Source organism: Leuciscus leuciscus (genome assembly GCF_965113295.1).
Source record: "Leuciscus leuciscus genome assembly, chromosome: 11".
Lineage (NCBI taxonomy): Eukaryota > Metazoa > Chordata > Actinopteri > Cypriniformes > Leuciscidae > Leuciscus > Leuciscus leuciscus.
Genome location: NC_138735.1, coordinates 27,743,301 through 27,762,126, shown reverse-complemented (window position 1 = coordinate 27,762,126; position 18,826 = coordinate 27,743,301). Strand labels below are relative to the sequence as shown.

General features: G+C 37.7%; 2 protein-coding genes across 2 annotated transcripts; both read left to right on the top strand.

Annotated features, from left to right (window-relative positions):
- The first annotated feature begins 863 nt into the window (after nt 1-863).
- Nucleotides 864-10,125, top strand: mcm4 (minichromosome maintenance complex component 4). Its single transcript, XM_082184092.1, has 17 exons — nt 864-962; nt 1,876-1,933; nt 2,044-2,178; nt 2,278-2,441; nt 3,428-3,538; nt 3,648-3,743; nt 3,887-3,982; nt 4,823-4,961; nt 5,045-5,265; nt 5,545-5,665; nt 6,445-6,704; nt 6,813-7,178; nt 7,256-7,383; nt 7,813-8,020; nt 8,113-8,341; nt 9,666-9,799; nt 9,892-10,125. The coding sequence occupies exons 2-17, from the start codon at nt 1,888-1,890 to the stop codon at nt 9,982-9,984; spliced, it is 2,547 nt and encodes an 848-aa protein (XP_082040218.1). The 5' UTR covers nt 864-962; nt 1,876-1,887; the 3' UTR covers nt 9,985-10,125.
- Nucleotides 10,126-10,667: 542 nt separating this feature from the next.
- Nucleotides 10,668-18,342, top strand: ube2v2 (ubiquitin-conjugating enzyme E2 variant 2). Its single transcript, XM_082184189.1, has 4 exons — nt 10,668-10,774; nt 13,688-13,836; nt 14,911-15,036; nt 16,601-18,342. Exons 1-4 carry the CDS (start codon nt 10,759-10,761, stop codon nt 16,745-16,747), a joined length of 438 nt encoding a protein of 145 aa, XP_082040315.1. The 5' UTR covers nt 10,668-10,758; the 3' UTR covers nt 16,748-18,342.
- The last annotated feature ends 484 nt before the right edge of the window (nt 18,343-18,826 follow it).

Here is an 18,826-nt window from a genome sequence, read left to right as displayed (position 1 = left end):
GGTGTGCATGAACGCCTACCAGCACACGAGAAGAGACACTTCAAGAACTGTCAGAACTTGGTGTTGTTGCAGGACATGTTTGAATGCGTATGAATGTGTGAAAGAGAAAGTCATTTAATGCGCCACTACCAACATAAATAAATACGAATGAAAGTATTGAAAAACGAACTTTAAAAACTTTTTGTTGCAGGACATGTTTGAATGCGTATGTGTGTGTACAAGGAAGGATCGGTGAGAGAAGACTAATTTAATGCGCCATTATCAGCATACCTAAATAAATAAATAAGTACAAATTGATTTTTGGTTGTTATTATTAACTAGTAGTGTCTGATGTGAGCTGTTATACTACATCTGTTCTTTTCATCTGGGTGTTTTTTATATATTTTAGAAGCACATTGAACGTACAAATTCAGAACAAAAATAATATTACAAAATACAACAAAGGAACAAGAGTCCGATTAAAGCAAAGGGAATCAAAAGAAAATCGTTTTCTAAGGGACGAACAGTTCTACATACAACATTGTCACACATACTACAATCACATACTAGTACATTTGGCTCATTGAGGCACTTTATCTTGTCAACCACATAGACATCTAGTGGATGTCAGAGGAATTACTTCTATTTACACTGTGTTGATGTTCTTTCCCGCGAAAACGTCGGACTATACCAAACAGTTGATGGAATTCGTTTATATCACCCATTCTATAATTGTCAGTCTGCAATTAAGAACGTTTGAAATGGAGTTAACTTTAATTTTAAACATATATAATTGCAATTTTATTGCGTAATCTAAGAAATAACGATTTTTATATGACTTATGTACCCACGTATCGCACTTCTCTCCCCCTCTCGACTGATAGTGAGGAGCCTATTCTTGGTTGGTCAAAATTTCCCCGCGAAATTTACGTCACAGACAGTTTCGCGCCACCATTCACGTCGGAAGGGAAACAGTGCGAACGGTAAGTGCTCTGTTGTGTTATAAACTAACCGAATTTTAAAAAAGTAAATGTAATCACGAGGACCTGAAAAAGATCTTGATCAACCGGGCGTTAACATCGTGTGTTATGGTTTAAAATAATGTTTATTTTGTGTATTATAGTTTGAAGACTCGGTAATGTCATTGTATGAGGTGCAGCGTGCTGCTGCTGTTAGCATTCACTGTTACAAAGTTACTATTCATCCTTCTTATCTTCTTAATAAAACCCACATATTCCTTTCTCAGATGTGTTTACATAATTAATCTTAGTTATGTTCTTTTGTGTTGATTTACACGTAGTTTAAATATGAAGTCCGTGTCTGGTTTATTCCCTGTGAATCTCATGCAAACATTCGAATTATTTTAGAGTCTGTTGGCAAAATGAGTTTTGATCATTTGTTTTTATAAAAAAAAAAAATTGTAATGCATTGACATTTTTCTTAAAGGTATCACAGTGATGTGATAATGATCCAATTTGTTTCCTTTTGGAAAAAAAAAAAAATCAGGCCTGTTGTCAATACAAAAATATTGACAGTTTAGAATAACTATAAAAGTCATAAGTCATTAATGTATAATATATCTATCTTTTATATGCTAAACTGTATTTTAAGGTGTCATTGTTACAGTGCAATTATATATTTAACTACTGAGTAATATTAATTAACATGTACGTACTATGGGATAAGAATTAGGTTTGGTTTAGTTGCATGTAATTATGCATAATTTACTGTTATTACTATGGTAAGTACATGTAACAAGGACACTGTAAAAGAAAGTGTTACCTAAACATGCAACTATTAGAATTTTAATGAACTGAAATTGTTTATATAATGTAATATTTAATGATTCAATTAATTTTGGTTCCAGTTCACTAATTTTGAGTTTTAACTTTTCAGTTTTGAGTCAAGATGTCTTCACCATCATCTCAGAGCCGTAAGAGAGACCCTCCGACCCGTGAGTCCACACCGTTCACTATATGCCGGCATGCATGTGGTTTTTAATTCTTAGTGTTTTCTCATGAGGTTTGTCTTTGACAGTTGCTAACCAGGTTTGTGTGTTTGCAGCCGCGAGCGAGGACCCCCTCTCCCCGCCGTCTCAGCGCTCCAGAGCCCTTGACACGTCCACAGAGCTTCAGCCCATGCCCACATCTCCAGCCATGGACGCCTCGCTGTTCTCCAGCCCTATGGCTCCACGCTCTGGTACGACTCTAACTCAACGTCATATTTGCATTGAAATGAACTGCTCATGTATTTGAATTTGGGGGAAGGTCTCTAAACATCAGGATTTGTTTCATCCAGTCCTGCAGAGTGAGATCGACGCCAGTTCTCCGCTGATGTACGGCACTCCCAGCTCCAGGGTGGAAGGAACGCCCCGCAGCGGCATACGCGGGACACCGGCCCGGCAGCGGCCCGACCTGGGATCTGTGCGGAAAGCCCCACAGGTCGACATGCACTCCGAGCCGGTGAGGGAAAGTCCTGATTTGTCATTTAGTTTTAGAGTTGAATCTTTTCATTTTTGACTCCCTGGGTGAGTTTTTAATACATGTAATTTGTTAAAGGGGTAGTTCACCGAAAAATGAAAATGTTGTCATTTATTCACCCTCAAGTTGTTCCAAACCTGTGTGAGTTTTAGTCTTCTGTTGTAGGAAATGGGTGGAAAAGTATTTTTCTTAAATAGTTGTGGAGATTCACCCCTTCCATGCTTTGAGTGCCGAGAAAAGCGCTATATAAATGTAATGAATTATTATTAACATTTTTAAAAATGTATTTTTGGGTTAACTATCCCTTAAAATTTAAAACCCATAACCTCATATATATATATTTGTGGTTTGTTCATGATCATGGTGCGATCAAAGACAACAACTTTTTTTTCCCATTCAATATGACTGACTATACGAAAATAAAAATAACGGTGGTTGGTATTATTCAAAATGATAATTGTATTATTTAAATAAAAAAAATGCAACAAATTAAAATAAAAAAACAAAAATTAAACAGATTATATATCATTGCAAAAAATACGATTGTACTGGGTCATATTTAAGGTTGAAAAATGCAGAAATCCATATTTGGGTTATCTTTAACTAAAAAATGTTGTTCAATGGAAAAAAAGCCAAAGTGAAATATAAATAAAACTTAAATGAGAAATGTTGCCATGGCAAGTAAAAATTTAAAGTTTATTTGAAGCACTAAAATTGCTAACTGGAAATAAAAACTGAATAAAAAAATTACGTAATAACAAATTTACTTAAAATTGAAAATAAACACTGGAAATATAAAGCTAATTTAAAATATTAATAAATATAATAGTGTATAGATAACATACAGAAATTAACTGCAATAGCATTTATTATGCTAAAATAACACTAATCCATATCAATACAGAACAATCATATCCATAAAAATCAATATGTATAATTTGTGTGTGTGTGTATCTGGTGATTTTCAGCCGTCTGGAGACGCAGCGGCCGGCAGTGAACAGGGGACCGGAGCCGCGGGACAGAGGCTGGTGATCTGGGGGACTGATGTCAATGTGGGAACCTGCAAGGAGAAGTTTCAGGTGTGTATGAAGTCTGAGTAACTACACCCATCCACAGATGGCTGACAAAGAGCTTGTCTTGTCCATGGCTAAATGACCTTTTGTTGAGAATCTGTATTGTTTTTTTCAGCGTTTCCTTCAGCATTTCACAGACCCCAACTCCAAAGAGGATGAGAATGCTGGTCTGGATCTGAATGAGCCTCTCTATATGCAGAAACTGGATGAGGTGAGAAGTGCAGTGCTCATTAGAAAGGCTCAAAAGGGGTAACAATTGGTCGCTTGGATCTGAAGTAGTTCATGTTTGGTCATGCAAAATCCTTAATATCCAGTTCTTGTGTAATAATATTGAAGATTTGTGTGTGTTCTCAGATCAGTGTTGTTGGAGAGCCGGTGTTGAATGTGAACTGCAGTCACATTCAGACTTTTGACGCTGATCTCTACCGCCAGCTGATCTGTTATCCGCAGGTAAGACCAGCCACAGAATCAGGTGAAATCAGCCCAATATACACAAATTGACTCTACCCGTTCAAAAGATTCGTCTCAGTAAGTGTGCTTTCACACCTGACTCATTTGGAGCATTTGATTCGGAACCTGGTGCATTTTCTGCATTAGTTCAGTTCATTTAGGCATATATGAACACGCTAAAATCACGCTCAGATTCACACCAAAACAATTGGTCCAAGATCACCTGAACCAGGTGGAGAGGTTCGCTTGTGGTGAGAAAACAATCTGACCCACGAATCAGGCTGTCGGTCTGTTGCCTTGTGAAAGTGAACCGAACCAAGAAGAAATTGCCTACATTGTGACTATTTAAATCTCTGTTTCGGAACAAAGCACATATTCTACAGGTCTGAACACGCACTAATATTTGTATTTTTTTAAAGAAATTAGTAATTCTATTCCGCAAGGATTCATTAAATTGATCAAAAGTGACAGTAAAGACATTTATATAATGTTACAAAAGATTTCTATTTCAAATAAATGTTATTTGGACTTAATATTTATCAAAGAATCCTGAAAAAATTGGGTTTCCACAAAAATATGAAGTTTCTTGAGCAGCAAATCAGCATATTAGAATGATTTCTGAAGGATCATGTGACACTGAAGACTGGAGCTTTGCATCACAGGAATAAATATATTCTAAAATATTAAAATAAAAAACATAACTTTTCACAATATTACAGTTTTTACTGAATTTTTGATCAAATGAATACAGCCTTGGTGAGCAAAAGAGATTTCTTTAAAAACATGAACCTATAGTTTATTATATTGACTATTGAAAGTCTTTCACTCTTATCCTTACAGGAAGTCATCCCCACTTTCGATATGGCCGTCAATGAGCTCTTCTTTGAACGTTTCCCAGACTCTGTGTTGGAGCATCAGATCCAGGTGCGTCCCTACAGCGCCGTGAAAACCAGAAACATGCGCGCGCTCAACCCTGAAGGTAAGAAACCCAGCTAGCCGGATGATGTTTACTGATAAATGAGTGCACCCGTCACATCATCATCGTCTCTGGTTTCCGTTCAGACATTGACCAGCTCATCACTATCAGTGGGATGGTGATCCGCACCTCTCAGCTGATCCCTGAGATGCAGGAGGCGTTTTTCCGCTGTCAGGTGTGTGCGTTTAACACACGTGTGGAGGTGGACCGCGGACGCATCGCTGAACCTGCCGTCTGCCGCAACTGCAACACCACACACAGCATGGCACTGGTGCACAACCGCTCGGCCTTTTCCGACAAGCAAATGGTGAGTAGTTGTTGTTGGGATTTTTAGTGTATTTTTTCATACTAGTGGTCTCCACAAGTATTACATTATAAATGAGACCATGTGACTCAACCTGACCAGCACTGGCAGTCCTGTTCTGTTTTCATTTATCAACTTACCTTGCACATCATATCATGCTGGTTAAGAAAGGGTTTCTTCTGTAATGTCATTTATTTACTAGTTGACCAAAACAAAAATTGAGACAATTATGAAGGCAAGCATTAATGGGGACTTTTCTTTTTTTTTTTATGTGTCTGATAGATAAAACTGCAGGAATCTCCAGAGGACATGCCAGCCGGTCAGACGCCCCACACCACAGTCGTCTACGCTCACAATGACCTGGTGGACAAAGTGCAACCTGGAGACAGAATAAACATCACTGGTACCGTCCTGTTGTCATTTAAGCTTTATGTGGTCTTGTATAACAGTAGTGCTAAAGGATCGTTCTCCCAAAAAATTAAATAATGTCATCACTTACCTTCAAGTTGTTCTAAACCTGAATGAGTTTCTTTCTTCTGTTGAACACAAACAATGATATTTTAAAGAATGTTGGTAACCAGACAGTTGATGGTAGCCATTGACTTCCATAGTGTAGGAAAAAGTGTCTATAGAAGACAACTGGTGCCGTCAAATGTCTGGTTACCAACATTCTTTAAAATATCATTGTGTTCAACAGAAGACAAACTCATACAGGTTTGGAACAACTTGATGGTAAGTGATGACAACATTTTAATTTTTGGGTGAACTATCCCTTTAATGTTGTTAGCTGATGAGTAAATGATGTTTTTGACAGAAGTCTCTTCTGCTCACCAAGACTGCATTTATTTGAACAAAAACGCAGAAAAAACACTAATTTTGTGAAATATTATTAATATTTAAAAATGTTTTTCGATTTTAATATACTTAATTTTATTTCTGTGATGCAAAGTTGAATTTTCATCAGCCATTACTCCAGTCTTCAGTGTCACATGATCATTCTAATATGCTCCATGCACTGTATATATAGAGCATGAATGCATGGAGTTGGGTTTTTTTTAGGCTTAAAGTTTATTTTTCTTAAATAAAGGTAAAAAAATTAAAATAAGTTCAACCAGTCCTTTTGTATTATGCGAGAACTGGTATTTTGTGAAGACTAACCATCATGTCTGTTATTCTCCTCAGGCATTTACAGAGCCGCCCCTATGCGTATGAACCCACGACAGAGCCAGGTGAAGTCTGTGTACAAAACCCACATCGACGCCATTCACTTCCGCAAGACAGATGAGAAGCGTCTTCATGGAGTGGACGAGGACGGTGACCAGAAACTCTTCACTAAAGACAGAGTCGCCATGCTCAAAGAACTAGCCGCAAAACCGGACGTCTACGAGCGCCTGTCCTCTGCCCTGGCGCCCAGCATCTACGAACACGAGGACATCAAGAAAGTGCGTTTTAATTGTTACTGGTTAAGCCTTGAACGGCTTTTGTTCCTTACAACAGATATAATTAAAAGTTTCTCAGCATGTGAGTTGATGGTACGCATTTTTTTTCAGGGCATCCTGTTGCAGTTATTTGGTGGGACCCGTAAGGACTTCACTCAGACGGGCCGCGGGAACTTCCGCGCAGAGATCAACATCCTGCTTTGTGGCGATCCGGGTACCAGTAAATCCCAGCTGCTCCAGTACGTGTTTAACCTCGTTCCTCGCGGGCAGTACACGTCCGGGAAAGGATCCAGTGCCGTCGGCCTCACAGCCTATGTGATGAAGGACCCGGAAACCCGGCAGCTGGTTCTGCAGACCGGAGCGCTCGTGCTCAGTGACAACGGCATCTGCTGCATCGACGAGTTTGATAAGATGAGCGACAGCACGAGATCTGTGCTGCATGAAGTCATGGAGCAGCAAACGCTCTCTATTGCCAAGGTGAGATGCTTAAACAATAACTTCTGATTGAGTGAATGATTTTGTTAGGACGGATAGTAAAGTTTTGTGTGTCATAGGCTGGGATCATTTGCCAGCTTAATGCTCGGACCTCCGTCCTCGCCGCAGCCAATCCGGTGGAGTCTCAGTGGAACCCCAAAAAGACGACTATAGAAAACATCCAGCTGCCTCACACACTTCTGTCCAGGTAAAAAATAAAACATAACAGTATTTACAACAGTCAATGTCCATAATTTTATGTATTTCTATCAATTTCCGACAATTGAGTGAAATGTTTTATCCATCAAGATTAGATTTGATTGTGAGCTACATTCAAAATAAGTCTCTTTTCCTCACCAAGGCTACATTTATTCGATCAAAAATACAGTAAAAACACTAATATTCTGTTATTTTTGCAATTTAAAAGTAACTTCTTTTTGAAATGTGATTTATTCCTGTGATCAAAGCTGAATTTTCAGCATCATTACTCCAGTATTCAGTGTCACATGATCCTTCAGAAATCATTCTAATATTCTGATTTGCTTCTCAAGAAACATTTCTTAATATTATCAATGTTGAAACCCCCAGGTTTTGTAGCCTCATCCAAGTGTTTCTCTGAAAAATCTCTTGTTCTTAGGTTTGATTTGATCTTCCTAATGCTGGACCCTCAGGACGAGGCGTATGACCGACGTCTCGCACACCATCTCGTGTCACTGTATTATCAGAGTGAAGAGCAGATTGAAGAAGAGCATCTGGACATGGCCGTGCTGAAAGACTACATCGCCTTTGCTCGTACATCTGTGCATCCCCGACTCAACGAGGAAGCTAGTCAGGCCCTTATTGAGGTATATAAACACAATATAGGTCAAGGCACCTGCAGTAGTATAGTATTACATGTAATATTAATGTTTGCAATTTTGAATTTTGACCCTTGCAGGCCTATGTAGACATGAGGAAGATCGGCAGCGGTAGAGGTATGGTGTCCGCGTACCCCCGTCAGCTGGAGTCTCTCATCAGACTGTCTGAAGCGCACGCTAAAGTACGTTTCTCAAGCAAAGTCGAAACCATCGACGTGGAGGAAGCCAAGAGACTACACAGAGAGGCCCTGAAACAGTCCGCCACTGATCCCAGGACAGGATTCGTGGATATCTCCATCCTCACCACAGGTACGAGTTAGACAACTGTCTGTACTGGTCAAGTTGAGTCACATGGTCTCATTGTCTCATCATGCTTGTGCTGATATATAGGGGTGTCAAGCGATTAAAGGGGTGGTTGATTATGATTTCACTTTGCTAACTTTAGTTAGAGTGTAATGTTGAATTAGAGTGAATAGAAAGTAGACGGCTCCTTATGCTTTTGAATTGCTCTCACGGTACTTTGATGTCATAAACCGATCGGTCTGTGCAGCGCCGGTTCAAGTCGAACAAGCCTATTATCATGACAGAATATGCTAATCAATGACTAGAAGATAACTACACATAAGCTACATAAATTCATCAACTAACCATTCAGAAATTGTCTACATGTTGTCACTTCTTGAGTCTCTCCATCTTCCTGACTTCGGTTTGAACATAAGGCTACAAGTTGTTGAAATTTTCAGTGCATGTCTGTGTGAGGTAAAAGGACATAAGCTCTTGAAGCTCCGCCTTCTCGGCGGGAGCAGCAGCTCATTTGCATATAAAGGGACAGACACAAAAACAGTGCGTTTTTGCTCACACTCAAAAAGTGACAACTTTATCATGCTATATAAAAATATCTATGGGGTATTTTGAGCTAAAACTTCACATACACACTCTGGGGACATCAGAGATTTATTTTACATTTTGTAAAAAGGGCATTATACCACCCCTTTTAAAAAAGCATCTAATTAATTTCACAATTAATTTATCTAAATAATCGCACATCAAATTTGGCTGACCAAAAGATAAAGTCATTATTGTGTTAAATGAGAAAAGCATCAAATAGACATTACAAAAAGTAGCTTAAACAAAAAATATTTTATTTGATTCAACATAGAATTTATTACACACAAACTTAATGACATACGTAGGTCTGGGGCGGTAATGCGTTAATAATTTTAACGTTATTTTTTCCCATAACTAAGTTAATCCATTCAATTAACAGCCCTAAAAATAATAATTATTGTTATTACCCTTTTAAAATCTAAATTAAACGGAAGTTGCAATAGTCTTTTCTATTGTGATGTATATCCGAGTAAAACGGCTTCTGGAATTAGAAAAAAAAATGTAAAGTGCAAGTTTTTAGTCAGTTGTGGATGATGTTTAGTCCCACTCTCCTCCGAGACGCATCATGAAAAGAACACAGCATATAATAATAAATAATTTATAATAAGCTCTGCAACATTCTGTAAAAAAAAAAAGAAGATAATCAGCGCTGTTCCTCAGTTTGACCAATCATCTCTTAACTAGTACCTGTGAATGTCATGCAAATTAGAGAGTCTGATGGTTTTGATTGGTTGTTTCTGTACAGGTATGAGTGCTACAGCACGCAAGCGCAAGGAGGAAGTGGCTCAGGCCCTGAAGAAGCTCATCCAATCAAAGGGCAAAACACCAGCTATGAAGTACCAACAGTTGTTTGACGATCTTCGTGGCCAATCAGAAGCGGTATGCTTTTTATTTTAATTTTAATAATACTAATAACGTATAAGATAATCCAACTATAAATCTTAACTTAAAATGTTTTCTTCCAATTTCAGGCCATTACTAAGGACATGTTTGATGAGGCCCTCAGAGCACTCACTGATGAAGATTATCTGACCGTCACAGGAAAGACTGTTCGGCTTCTGTGAATGCTTACTATTCCTGGCTGCTGCTTCCTCTTTTGTTACTTGCTTTATCCTGTTTTCTTTTTCTATAGAGCAATTATTGTTAATAGTCATATGTATGAAGCCTTTCTGGATGCAATAAATGAGATTTGTTGTTCAAGAGAAGATTTTGTAAATAGTGTGGTTTGTAGCTGTTATTTACATAAACATGCAAAGCATCAATTCACTGACCTAAATCAGTCGCATTGACTTTCCACTGGTGATTGTAAAGTTAAAACCGCAAAGAATGGCTTAAACAAGCTGCAAAACCTAAACGGCTTACAGTGTATAGTGAGACGAATAGACACACAGAAAGTCAAGCATTGAATAGTTTTCATGAGTTATCAAATATAGCTGGATTATTTATACAATGGCAATAAAATTGACTGGATACACAGCAGGATGAAAATAAATGGTGTCAACTTAACCATCTTATAAAATATATATAATGTGTACATTTAGTATTTGAGACGGAGATTAACATATTACCACGTTACCAATTAAAACATTTTCTCCACCTAAAACATGACAACATGCTAAAGACATAATAGTTAAATTATTTAAACTTCACTCAAATGGCTTTAAATGTTACAATGTGATATAATTCTTCTGTAGTCTAGTGTCATATAAATTATATATAAAAAAAAAATCTTCGCAGTGGAGCCACACCCCTCCTCTCTTACTACAGCACTGCGCGCATTAGTCACATGACACGTCGACGTCACGCTTTCGTATGCTTTTGGATTCGGGCAGAAGAAGATGGCGGCCTCCTCAGGTTAGTCTCACAATCTCCTCAACCCTCGCGGTCCTCCGCGGCCGTTTTTTTAACATCTGAAGCGCCAAGCACATGCTTCACAATCCCATATGCATTATCCGAGAGGTTTCCCGTGCTCAAATGCCTTTATTTACTTCACTTAACAGACCTGTGTGCAGTTTGAACTATGTGTGTGTGTGTTAGCATCGAGCTAACGGCCCACAAACAGACTTGTAGTTTAAAAATAACATCAGATTTATTTGATGTTATCAGCTAATGAATAATATAGGCACACATCGAGAATAATTGTGCTTTTATAGGGTACCGAGGCATTGATAAAAATGCTGTATGTTGCAGTTGGGCGGGTGTATCGGTGCAAATGTGAGGCGAGGCGGAGCATTGACGCGCGTGCTGCTGCTGGTTCCGTCCAGTGCCGTGACAAACGGGCCTTTAACTGATGTATAGCCTATGTGTCAAACCAGAACCTGAGCATTTTAAAACAGCCTCACATAGTCATTTTAACCTTTTAAAGAGAATTAGTATATGGAAAAGTGCGTAATGATTGTGTAATATATATATATATATATATATAACACTCATTTACACTCTTGTGTAAAGCCATTTCATAATAATATACATGACGTTTAGAGTTTATGAGGGGCTGATTTATACATATAAACTCAAGGAGACCTTTAAACCCATTAAATCTCAGATAGTTTGAGAAATTCATTATAATTGTTTACTATTGAATGTAGCTGCAAATTAGAGCTGATCTCATTTATTCATTTCAAATGACATTTTTAGGGTTTATATGGAAAGAACAGCACATCTTAAACATGTATTTTAAACGTTAACTTAGATCTTTCGAGAAGATTGCATTGCATTTGCACATCTTGACACAGAATAAGATGCACGTAAATGAAGTTTAAAATGTGTATGTTCACATATTTTAAGGTCAGATGCATCAGCCGATCTCTTTCAGAAATATATTGAGTTATTCAGTCTTGTCTTGGCCATGAGATTTTGAGGAAGTGAGAAATCATGATAGAGAATGGGTGTCATTTCCTGAATCATTCACGGATGAGTGATTTTTAGTCTTTCTTTTAGACTCTCACCTGAACTTGCAAATCTCGTACCTCCACTTTGTCAACGCTAGAGTATCTATGAAAACACTAGAACGCTAATCAGTGTTGAAATGCAGTTTATTAACATGTTATATTTGAAACTGCACAGATTTTGTGTGACATGCACTTAAATGTGCTTAGTTACATTATAATTTTTTGTCTCTGGCTGATCAGACGGTTCTGTTCTATTCTGTTGATGAAGATTGAAGAAGACAGTGAGATCCCTCATACAGTCATTGTTTTGTTTGAAAAAGAATTTAATCAAATTGTTTTCCCAGCCATTGCATCAAATACACATCAAATGTACCTCAGATAAGAGGTTTTGCTCATCCACGAATAAAGGAAAACATATGTTGATTTCATTTTAAATGAAAACGCAACTGTCTGAAATGTTTGTAAAAATATACAAATAACTGTGAAATTAAATTAAAGATTCATCTTACTATCCCGCCTCGTTCAATTCTGTTTTTACTTTTTAACATTTTAGAGAATTTTATAATTGAGATATCTCTCGAGTACAGGTGCTCCAAACAATGTCACGTGTTTTTTAGGCTGAATTTTTTTTTGTCACATACAGCAAACATCTCCTCACTATCCGCTAGCTGCCTGTCCCCTGAACACACTGTAAAAAACCGTGGACTCTGTAGACAGCCCAGGCTCCATAAGCAGCAAGAAAAACAAACTGGCCCAGCCTGGACCACGAAACATAACAAACAGTGTTCCAGCCAATAACCGACAAGAATGATTTGGGGGTGGGGGTTGGGGGGTTAGTCCGCGTGCACATGAAGAGGGAAGTTAGCTAGAGGAGAGATGTCCTACCTAGACAACAACTAACGTTAGAATTATATTCTCTTGAATTTTTATATGGCCGACACACAACCAAAGAGACGACGTTCCGATGAACAAATAGCAAAGAAGAGGGAAAAAGGAGAAGGAATGCGGGAAGTCCCGAATTTACATCGGATAAGCACGGAAGGGATGAGGAGGGACGAGGGAGAGTCGAGCTAGCCTCCGTTTTGTTTGACAATACTTCGAATGTCAACAAGAAGTGACGTCACCCAAACATAGCTTATACCCCTTTTCCACCAAGGCAGTGCTGGTGCCGGTTCGGAGCCGGTGCCTACTCGCGAACCAATTCTTTGTGTTTCGACAGCCAAAGAACCGGTTCTCGGCCAGGAAAATTGGTTCCAAAGCGGCACCAAGTCTTTGCTGGACTAGAACCGTTCTTTTACCACATCATGCTTACGTCGGAGGCTGGGGGCGGGGTTATTGTCGAACTTCTTCTCGAACGTAACCTCCGTCTATAGTAATCCAGACGAGCAGCACAAATGTGTTCTAAACGTCTTCTTCTGACCCCAATATAGGATCGCAATGCCAGGAGAAACATTTGCAGAAAGACGATGTAGTCCGCCATCGTAATCGTTATGCTTGAAGTTGGCGCAAGCGTTTCTAGGAAAGCTAAGACGTAGCCTATGGCAACATACACAGTGACGTAACAACGTCGTTGTTCGCTGGGCTCTCTAGTCAGTGGAAAAACAAACAGGTTCTGAGAAGGTTCGCAAGTTGAACGAACTTTGAACCAGCACCATTTCCAAACCAGTTCTTTTTTGGTGGAAAAGGGGTATTAGAGCACCTTTAATACGAGCTCTTAAAAACTGCATGTGTAATTATAATACATTTTTCCAACTCTTGTATTCTTCATCTAAAATATTTTAAACATGTCAAATAATCTCCACCCAGCTGCGAACAGAGTTTTACCGACTAGTCCGAGTGGCATTGCCTTTAATGAATTGTCTTTGTGTCCTTGCAGGAGTTAAAGTCCCTCGCAATTTTCGTTTGTTGGAAGAGCTTGAGGAAGGACAGAAAGGTGTTGGTGATGGGACAGTGAGCTGGGGTCTGGAAGATGATGAGGATATGACTCTCACACGGTGGACGGGCATGATCATCGGACCTGCACGAGTATGTCCGCTGTTTAACCATGTTTATGTAGCAGTTACATGACAACGATACGGATGACTAATCTGACCAAATTATTACATTCTTCAAATGTTGTGTTGAGAAATCAGGCTTCTTCTTTTTTTTTTTTTGCGTTTCCGTTGTCAAACTATTTTATAGCGTGACTGAAATCTTGGACAGTAGTAAACAGCACGCCTTCATGCTATCCAGCCTGACGCATGACAGCTGGCGGTGTAGATTAAAGATAAAGATATATGCCATGAAAAGCAGCAGAAACCTTCTTTAGTGGTTTATATATTTGTTCAAACTGGCAGCATTATTTATTGAGCTGGAAATATGGCCCGCTTCTGGCTACGTGGTATACTGTGAATTTGTTTCATTTGCTTAATGAAACCTGTCTAGGTCACATTTCACCTGAAAATTATAGAAAATATATATTTTGCATAAAGATAATAAATCACATTTTAGCACCATTTGCAATGACATTACTTTCATGACAATTAAGCACTTTTGTTATAAATTAAATTTATGCTGATTTTAATAAAATAATTGTTTTCACTCTTCAGTAATGAGAATTAAGCTGAATTATGAAAATATTTTCACCTTGCAAAATCAACTCTAATTAAATTTAATAATATTAATTCATATTAATTAATTAATTAAATTAAATTAAATTAGTGTTGATTTTGAGGTGGAATATGAACTACACATTTCTTTATGAGATTCTCCATAATAGTAGTGTTATTAAACAGACATATAGCCTTGTATTTTGCTAAACAGAATTGGTTCAGATTTACGATTCAGCTAGCACGAAATTACAAGGTCATTTTGAGTGAATAAAATTGGTAAATTCCTTTCTGTTTGATAGACCATCATTTAAAACTGAAAGTTAAGTGAGATGTGTTTACATCTGTAGTCCATCATTGTGTAGAATACTGAAAAACATTACGTCAGCATGTGAAGTGTGGTATTTTTTTCTATTCTCTTTGATGAGTCGATGCGTTTGTTATCCTCTCACTTTCATGTTCCGTTTGGCATTTCGGCTTTAACCTTTGACTTTTTCCTTATTTCTCACAGACTAATTACGAAAACAGGATATACAGCCTGAAAGTGGAGTGCGGACCTAAATATCCCGAATTACCACCGAATGTTAGATTTGTTACAAAAATTAGCATGAATGGAATAAATAATTCCAATGGGATGGTAAGTTGAATCATTTTTATAACTGACTGTTTTGAGTGTTATTGTACCCTGCTTGTTGTCTGTTATGTTTGAGATCATTTTACTGCAAACTAGAGAAATGTGAGGTTGCAGTTATTTTCACACGGATGCAGAAAAGAGTCACTCGAGTCACATCAGTACTGCAGAGGAGGGACGTTTCTCACTGTGCCTGCCTAAGCAGAACCAATAATGAATCTCAAACATGTCTAATGAGATTCAGCTGGAGACCGAACACAAAAGGAGCCGCAGAAAATTAAACGGTTTATTACACCACAGAGGATTGAGAGATTTTTTTTAATTCTCTTCTGTGTGTTTTTCTTAATGATCGGCCCAAACATGCGATAGTCTGTTGGATATAGATTTAAGATCTTTGTGCTGTTTAGTTTAAGATGAACTAAATCCCAGACTGATGCTGTCATTTTGCAAGCTATTTTGTTGAAACAAACAGCTCTGTCACATAAATATACCTCTAGGCAATTAAAAAAATAAATAAAAGTAAAACAAACACATACAGCTAATTATATAAGTATGCCTGTTTTCAACTGAAATGAGAAGGAAGCATTGGAAATAGTTTCTTGTTTTCTGATGCTAGATTAAGGGGGCGTTAGATCGAGTGACGCATCTTACCCCAAGCTACCCTAAACTTTATTGTCATGATAAAACTTAATCATCTGGCACATCAGGAGATTTAGGCCTGTTTGATCATTTTTTTATTGGGCATTTTGATTAGCGTCACTCCGATCCCTTAAGTGGAGAAGTGTTACACAGGGTTCCTACGCAGTTTGGAAAAGTATGCCGTATTTGATGAGTAATTTCCAGGTCTGGATAAGTATGGAAATAAATAAACAATTACGAATTTTTTTTGAAATTAAGTATTTCTAAAAATACGTTTGTCATTCAAGCTCCTTGTTTAAATGGCAAAAGTTTAGTGATCATTTAGGGATTGTCGAACATGACTGAATTCAATGCGCACATTTTAATTTCCCAAAACTGTATTTTTCGTGAGCGAGTCTCTTTTGAACTTCACTCAGGCTGTTTGGTGATCATGCCACATCAAACCACATTTACAGCATCAACCCGATGTGTCAGATGTGAATATATGCCATTTATAAAGCGTTTTAGATATAAGAGCATGGTATCACTTTGAGACAACCATTATAAAAAGGAGTAAATAAAAATATTTTACCGATCACTGTACTATATATACCAAATATAATGCTGTAAGAACCATTTTAAATGTTAAATATGGTCTGAAAAATCTACAGAGATGTTTGGAAATTTGAGCCTTTTGATATGGAAAATGTGTAAGATCCGACTCGAGTATTTTATCACCATTCTTTCTTTTTTATAACTGAGGAACAAATTGAAATGGTCACAAATGCTCTTGACAGATCTGAACTTGTATTCAACCCAAAAAACATTTCTTTAATAAATCCTGTTTATTCTTTGTTTAATTTTGTGCATTGCAAATTGACTCTTGAATCTTAAATCATGTAACTAATTTCTGCATGTCCCTTCCCTTTCTTTCTGTCTCTTTTTGTTTCAGGTGGATGCACGTAGCATACCAATTCTAGCAAAATGGCAAAACTCATATAGCATTAAAGTCGTTCTTCAAGAGCTAAGGCGTCTTATGATGTCCAAAGAGAATATGAAGCTTCCTCAACCGCCGGAAGGACAGACGTACAGCAATTAATTGTAAATGATTGTTATGACCCTCTGTCTTAAACCTTACTCTCTTAGAAAAAGAAAAAAAACTAAACTATTGCTCACTCCACACTCAAAACAGTCTCCGCTGCAGGAGCACAATTGGACATTTCGAATAGTTTAGCTTGAGAAGCAAAGAAAGGAAAATGCTTATATTGTGTGGCACCATGTTCAAGTTCTGTTTTGAAATCAAGAGTGCACAAATCTCTCTCTCTTCCAGTTACATTTACATCGACCACAAGCTTTATGTTGATGAACTGAATCCTGTCAGCATAGACGCAGAAAGAAGGCATGCTAGGTGAGGTTTATACAGATCTGTTCATTTTTAAGTTAAAGTAATATGGGACACCAAAATTAGGATGCATAAACAATGGCATGCTTATTTAAAAAAAAAAAAAGAGTAAGTTGTAAGTTAACGTTTAAAGAACTTTTTTTGTGTGTGAATCTGAACCCCTCACTGACAAAAAAAACGTTAAGGGTCCTGAAAGTGTGCCTGTAGTCTTCTAGTGGACTTTCTCTTCTGTTCGGTTTTTATTTTTAATGTCTGTATTTGACACAATCGCAGTTTGTTTTCAGCGTGTTGTAAACGGATGTTCTTGTTCTGAAATCAAGCCGTGCGCAAGGATCTGTCGGGGTGCATTAAAGTGTGACTCTCCAACCCCGCTGTCAGACTCAGTTTGTACACGAGTCCATCACACGCTGCGGATATACGCTGAGATGTTACTGTACGAATAAAGCAGCAAACCCTTGCCATTCAGGGACGGGATACGGAGAGTGTCCGACTCGCTGTTTTGCATCGTTTTGAACGACACAGCCTTATTTTTACAGTGATAAGATTAATTTTATACAGCAAACCTAGCTCCCATTGACCTCATATCACTGCAAGGTTAACTAAACATAAGTGTGTGTTGTGATACATAACATTTGAATTGCTCATCACAAGTTTATCGGATGCGTTTTACACACTTCGTAAGGTGACGTACTGTGAAAATCATTTACAAGTGAGTTTGAGGTAGGGTGTCTTCTTCATTAGGAATCACTGATTGTGTGTTAATAAGATTTGCTGTACGCTTGCCCTTGCTTAACCACAGTGCTTTACGACTCCACACCTGTAACTGCAACGGCATGCTGTTATGTAGCTTTCATTACAACACCACCAACTAGTACTTCAGTAATTATAACGTTAGAAGCACTGCTATAATCCTTAGGTACTCTAACAGAGTTAATCATTGAATTAAATTGTAATTCCAGTGAATGGTGGGGGTTTGTTGTGCTGTTGTTCATTTATGCTTCAGTTGGCTACGACCTTTTTATTGAAGTCTTCATTAGCAAAAACTAATAGGCAGTTATCGTGCTAATTAAAATATGTAGTGGCAATTTTCTTACGGTCTCTACATTTTCAGAGCCACAAATGAAATCACCCTGTAATGCATCTAAGGAACTTTTTTTTTTTTTTTCTCCCTGTTCATGTTTTTCTTTCTTTTTTTTTTTTTTTCTTTTTTTTAAAGACGTATAATCAAATTAAGTTGAATATGTGACACCGGGGATATGTTCAGAATAATAAAACAAACATTGTGGAACACACTTGGTTCTCACTCTGGTCATTTTTATTATTTTTTTGCAGGATGTCTTGTTGAAGTATTTGTGGAATTAATATTAAAAAGATGCGTTGTATAATAATTGTTTTATTTACTACACAACATTTAGCTTGTGATTCACCGGTGCCAAAAGGGGGTTTTCACAACAGTACCATAGAAGAACTTCTGGATACCCCCCCCCCCCCCCCCCCCCCCAAAAAAAAAAAACTTTCAGTAAAAAGTTCTTAAAAGAACCAGTTTGTGAAGAACATTTAAAAAAATCCAAAGAACCTTTTGTGAAACCAGGACTTTAAGTACAAATATACACCCTTTAGTGGAAGATAAAGTACAAAGGTGTATCTTGGAAGTATATATTTATCTTTCAGTTTCAGTAAATTTACTTTTGTTTGCTTGTTTGACTACATTTATTTGTGATGGATTGACATTATATTGAAAATGTCTTGTTGTTTGAAGTCAACATTAAGAAAGAC

Coding starts and splice junctions, on each gene's coding strand:
- ube2v2 (XM_082184189.1), top strand. Junction 13,837..14,910: donor TGATCATCGGACCTGCACGA/GTATGTCCGCTG, acceptor TATTTCTCACAG/ACTAATTACGAAAACAGGAT. Junction 15,037..16,600: donor TAAATAATTCCAATGGGATG/GTAAGTTGAATC, acceptor TTTTTGTTTCAG/GTGGATGCACGTAGCATACC.
- mcm4 (XM_082184092.1), top strand. CDS start 1,888: ATGTCTTCACCATCATCTCAGAGCCGTAAGAGAGACCCTCCGACCC. Junction 5,266..5,544: donor CCTTTTCCGACAAGCAAATG/GTGAGTAGTTGT, acceptor TGTGTCTGATAG/ATAAAACTGCAGGAATCTCC. Junction 8,342..9,665: donor TATCTCCATCCTCACCACAG/GTACGAGTTAGA, acceptor GTTTCTGTACAG/GTATGAGTGCTACAGCACGC.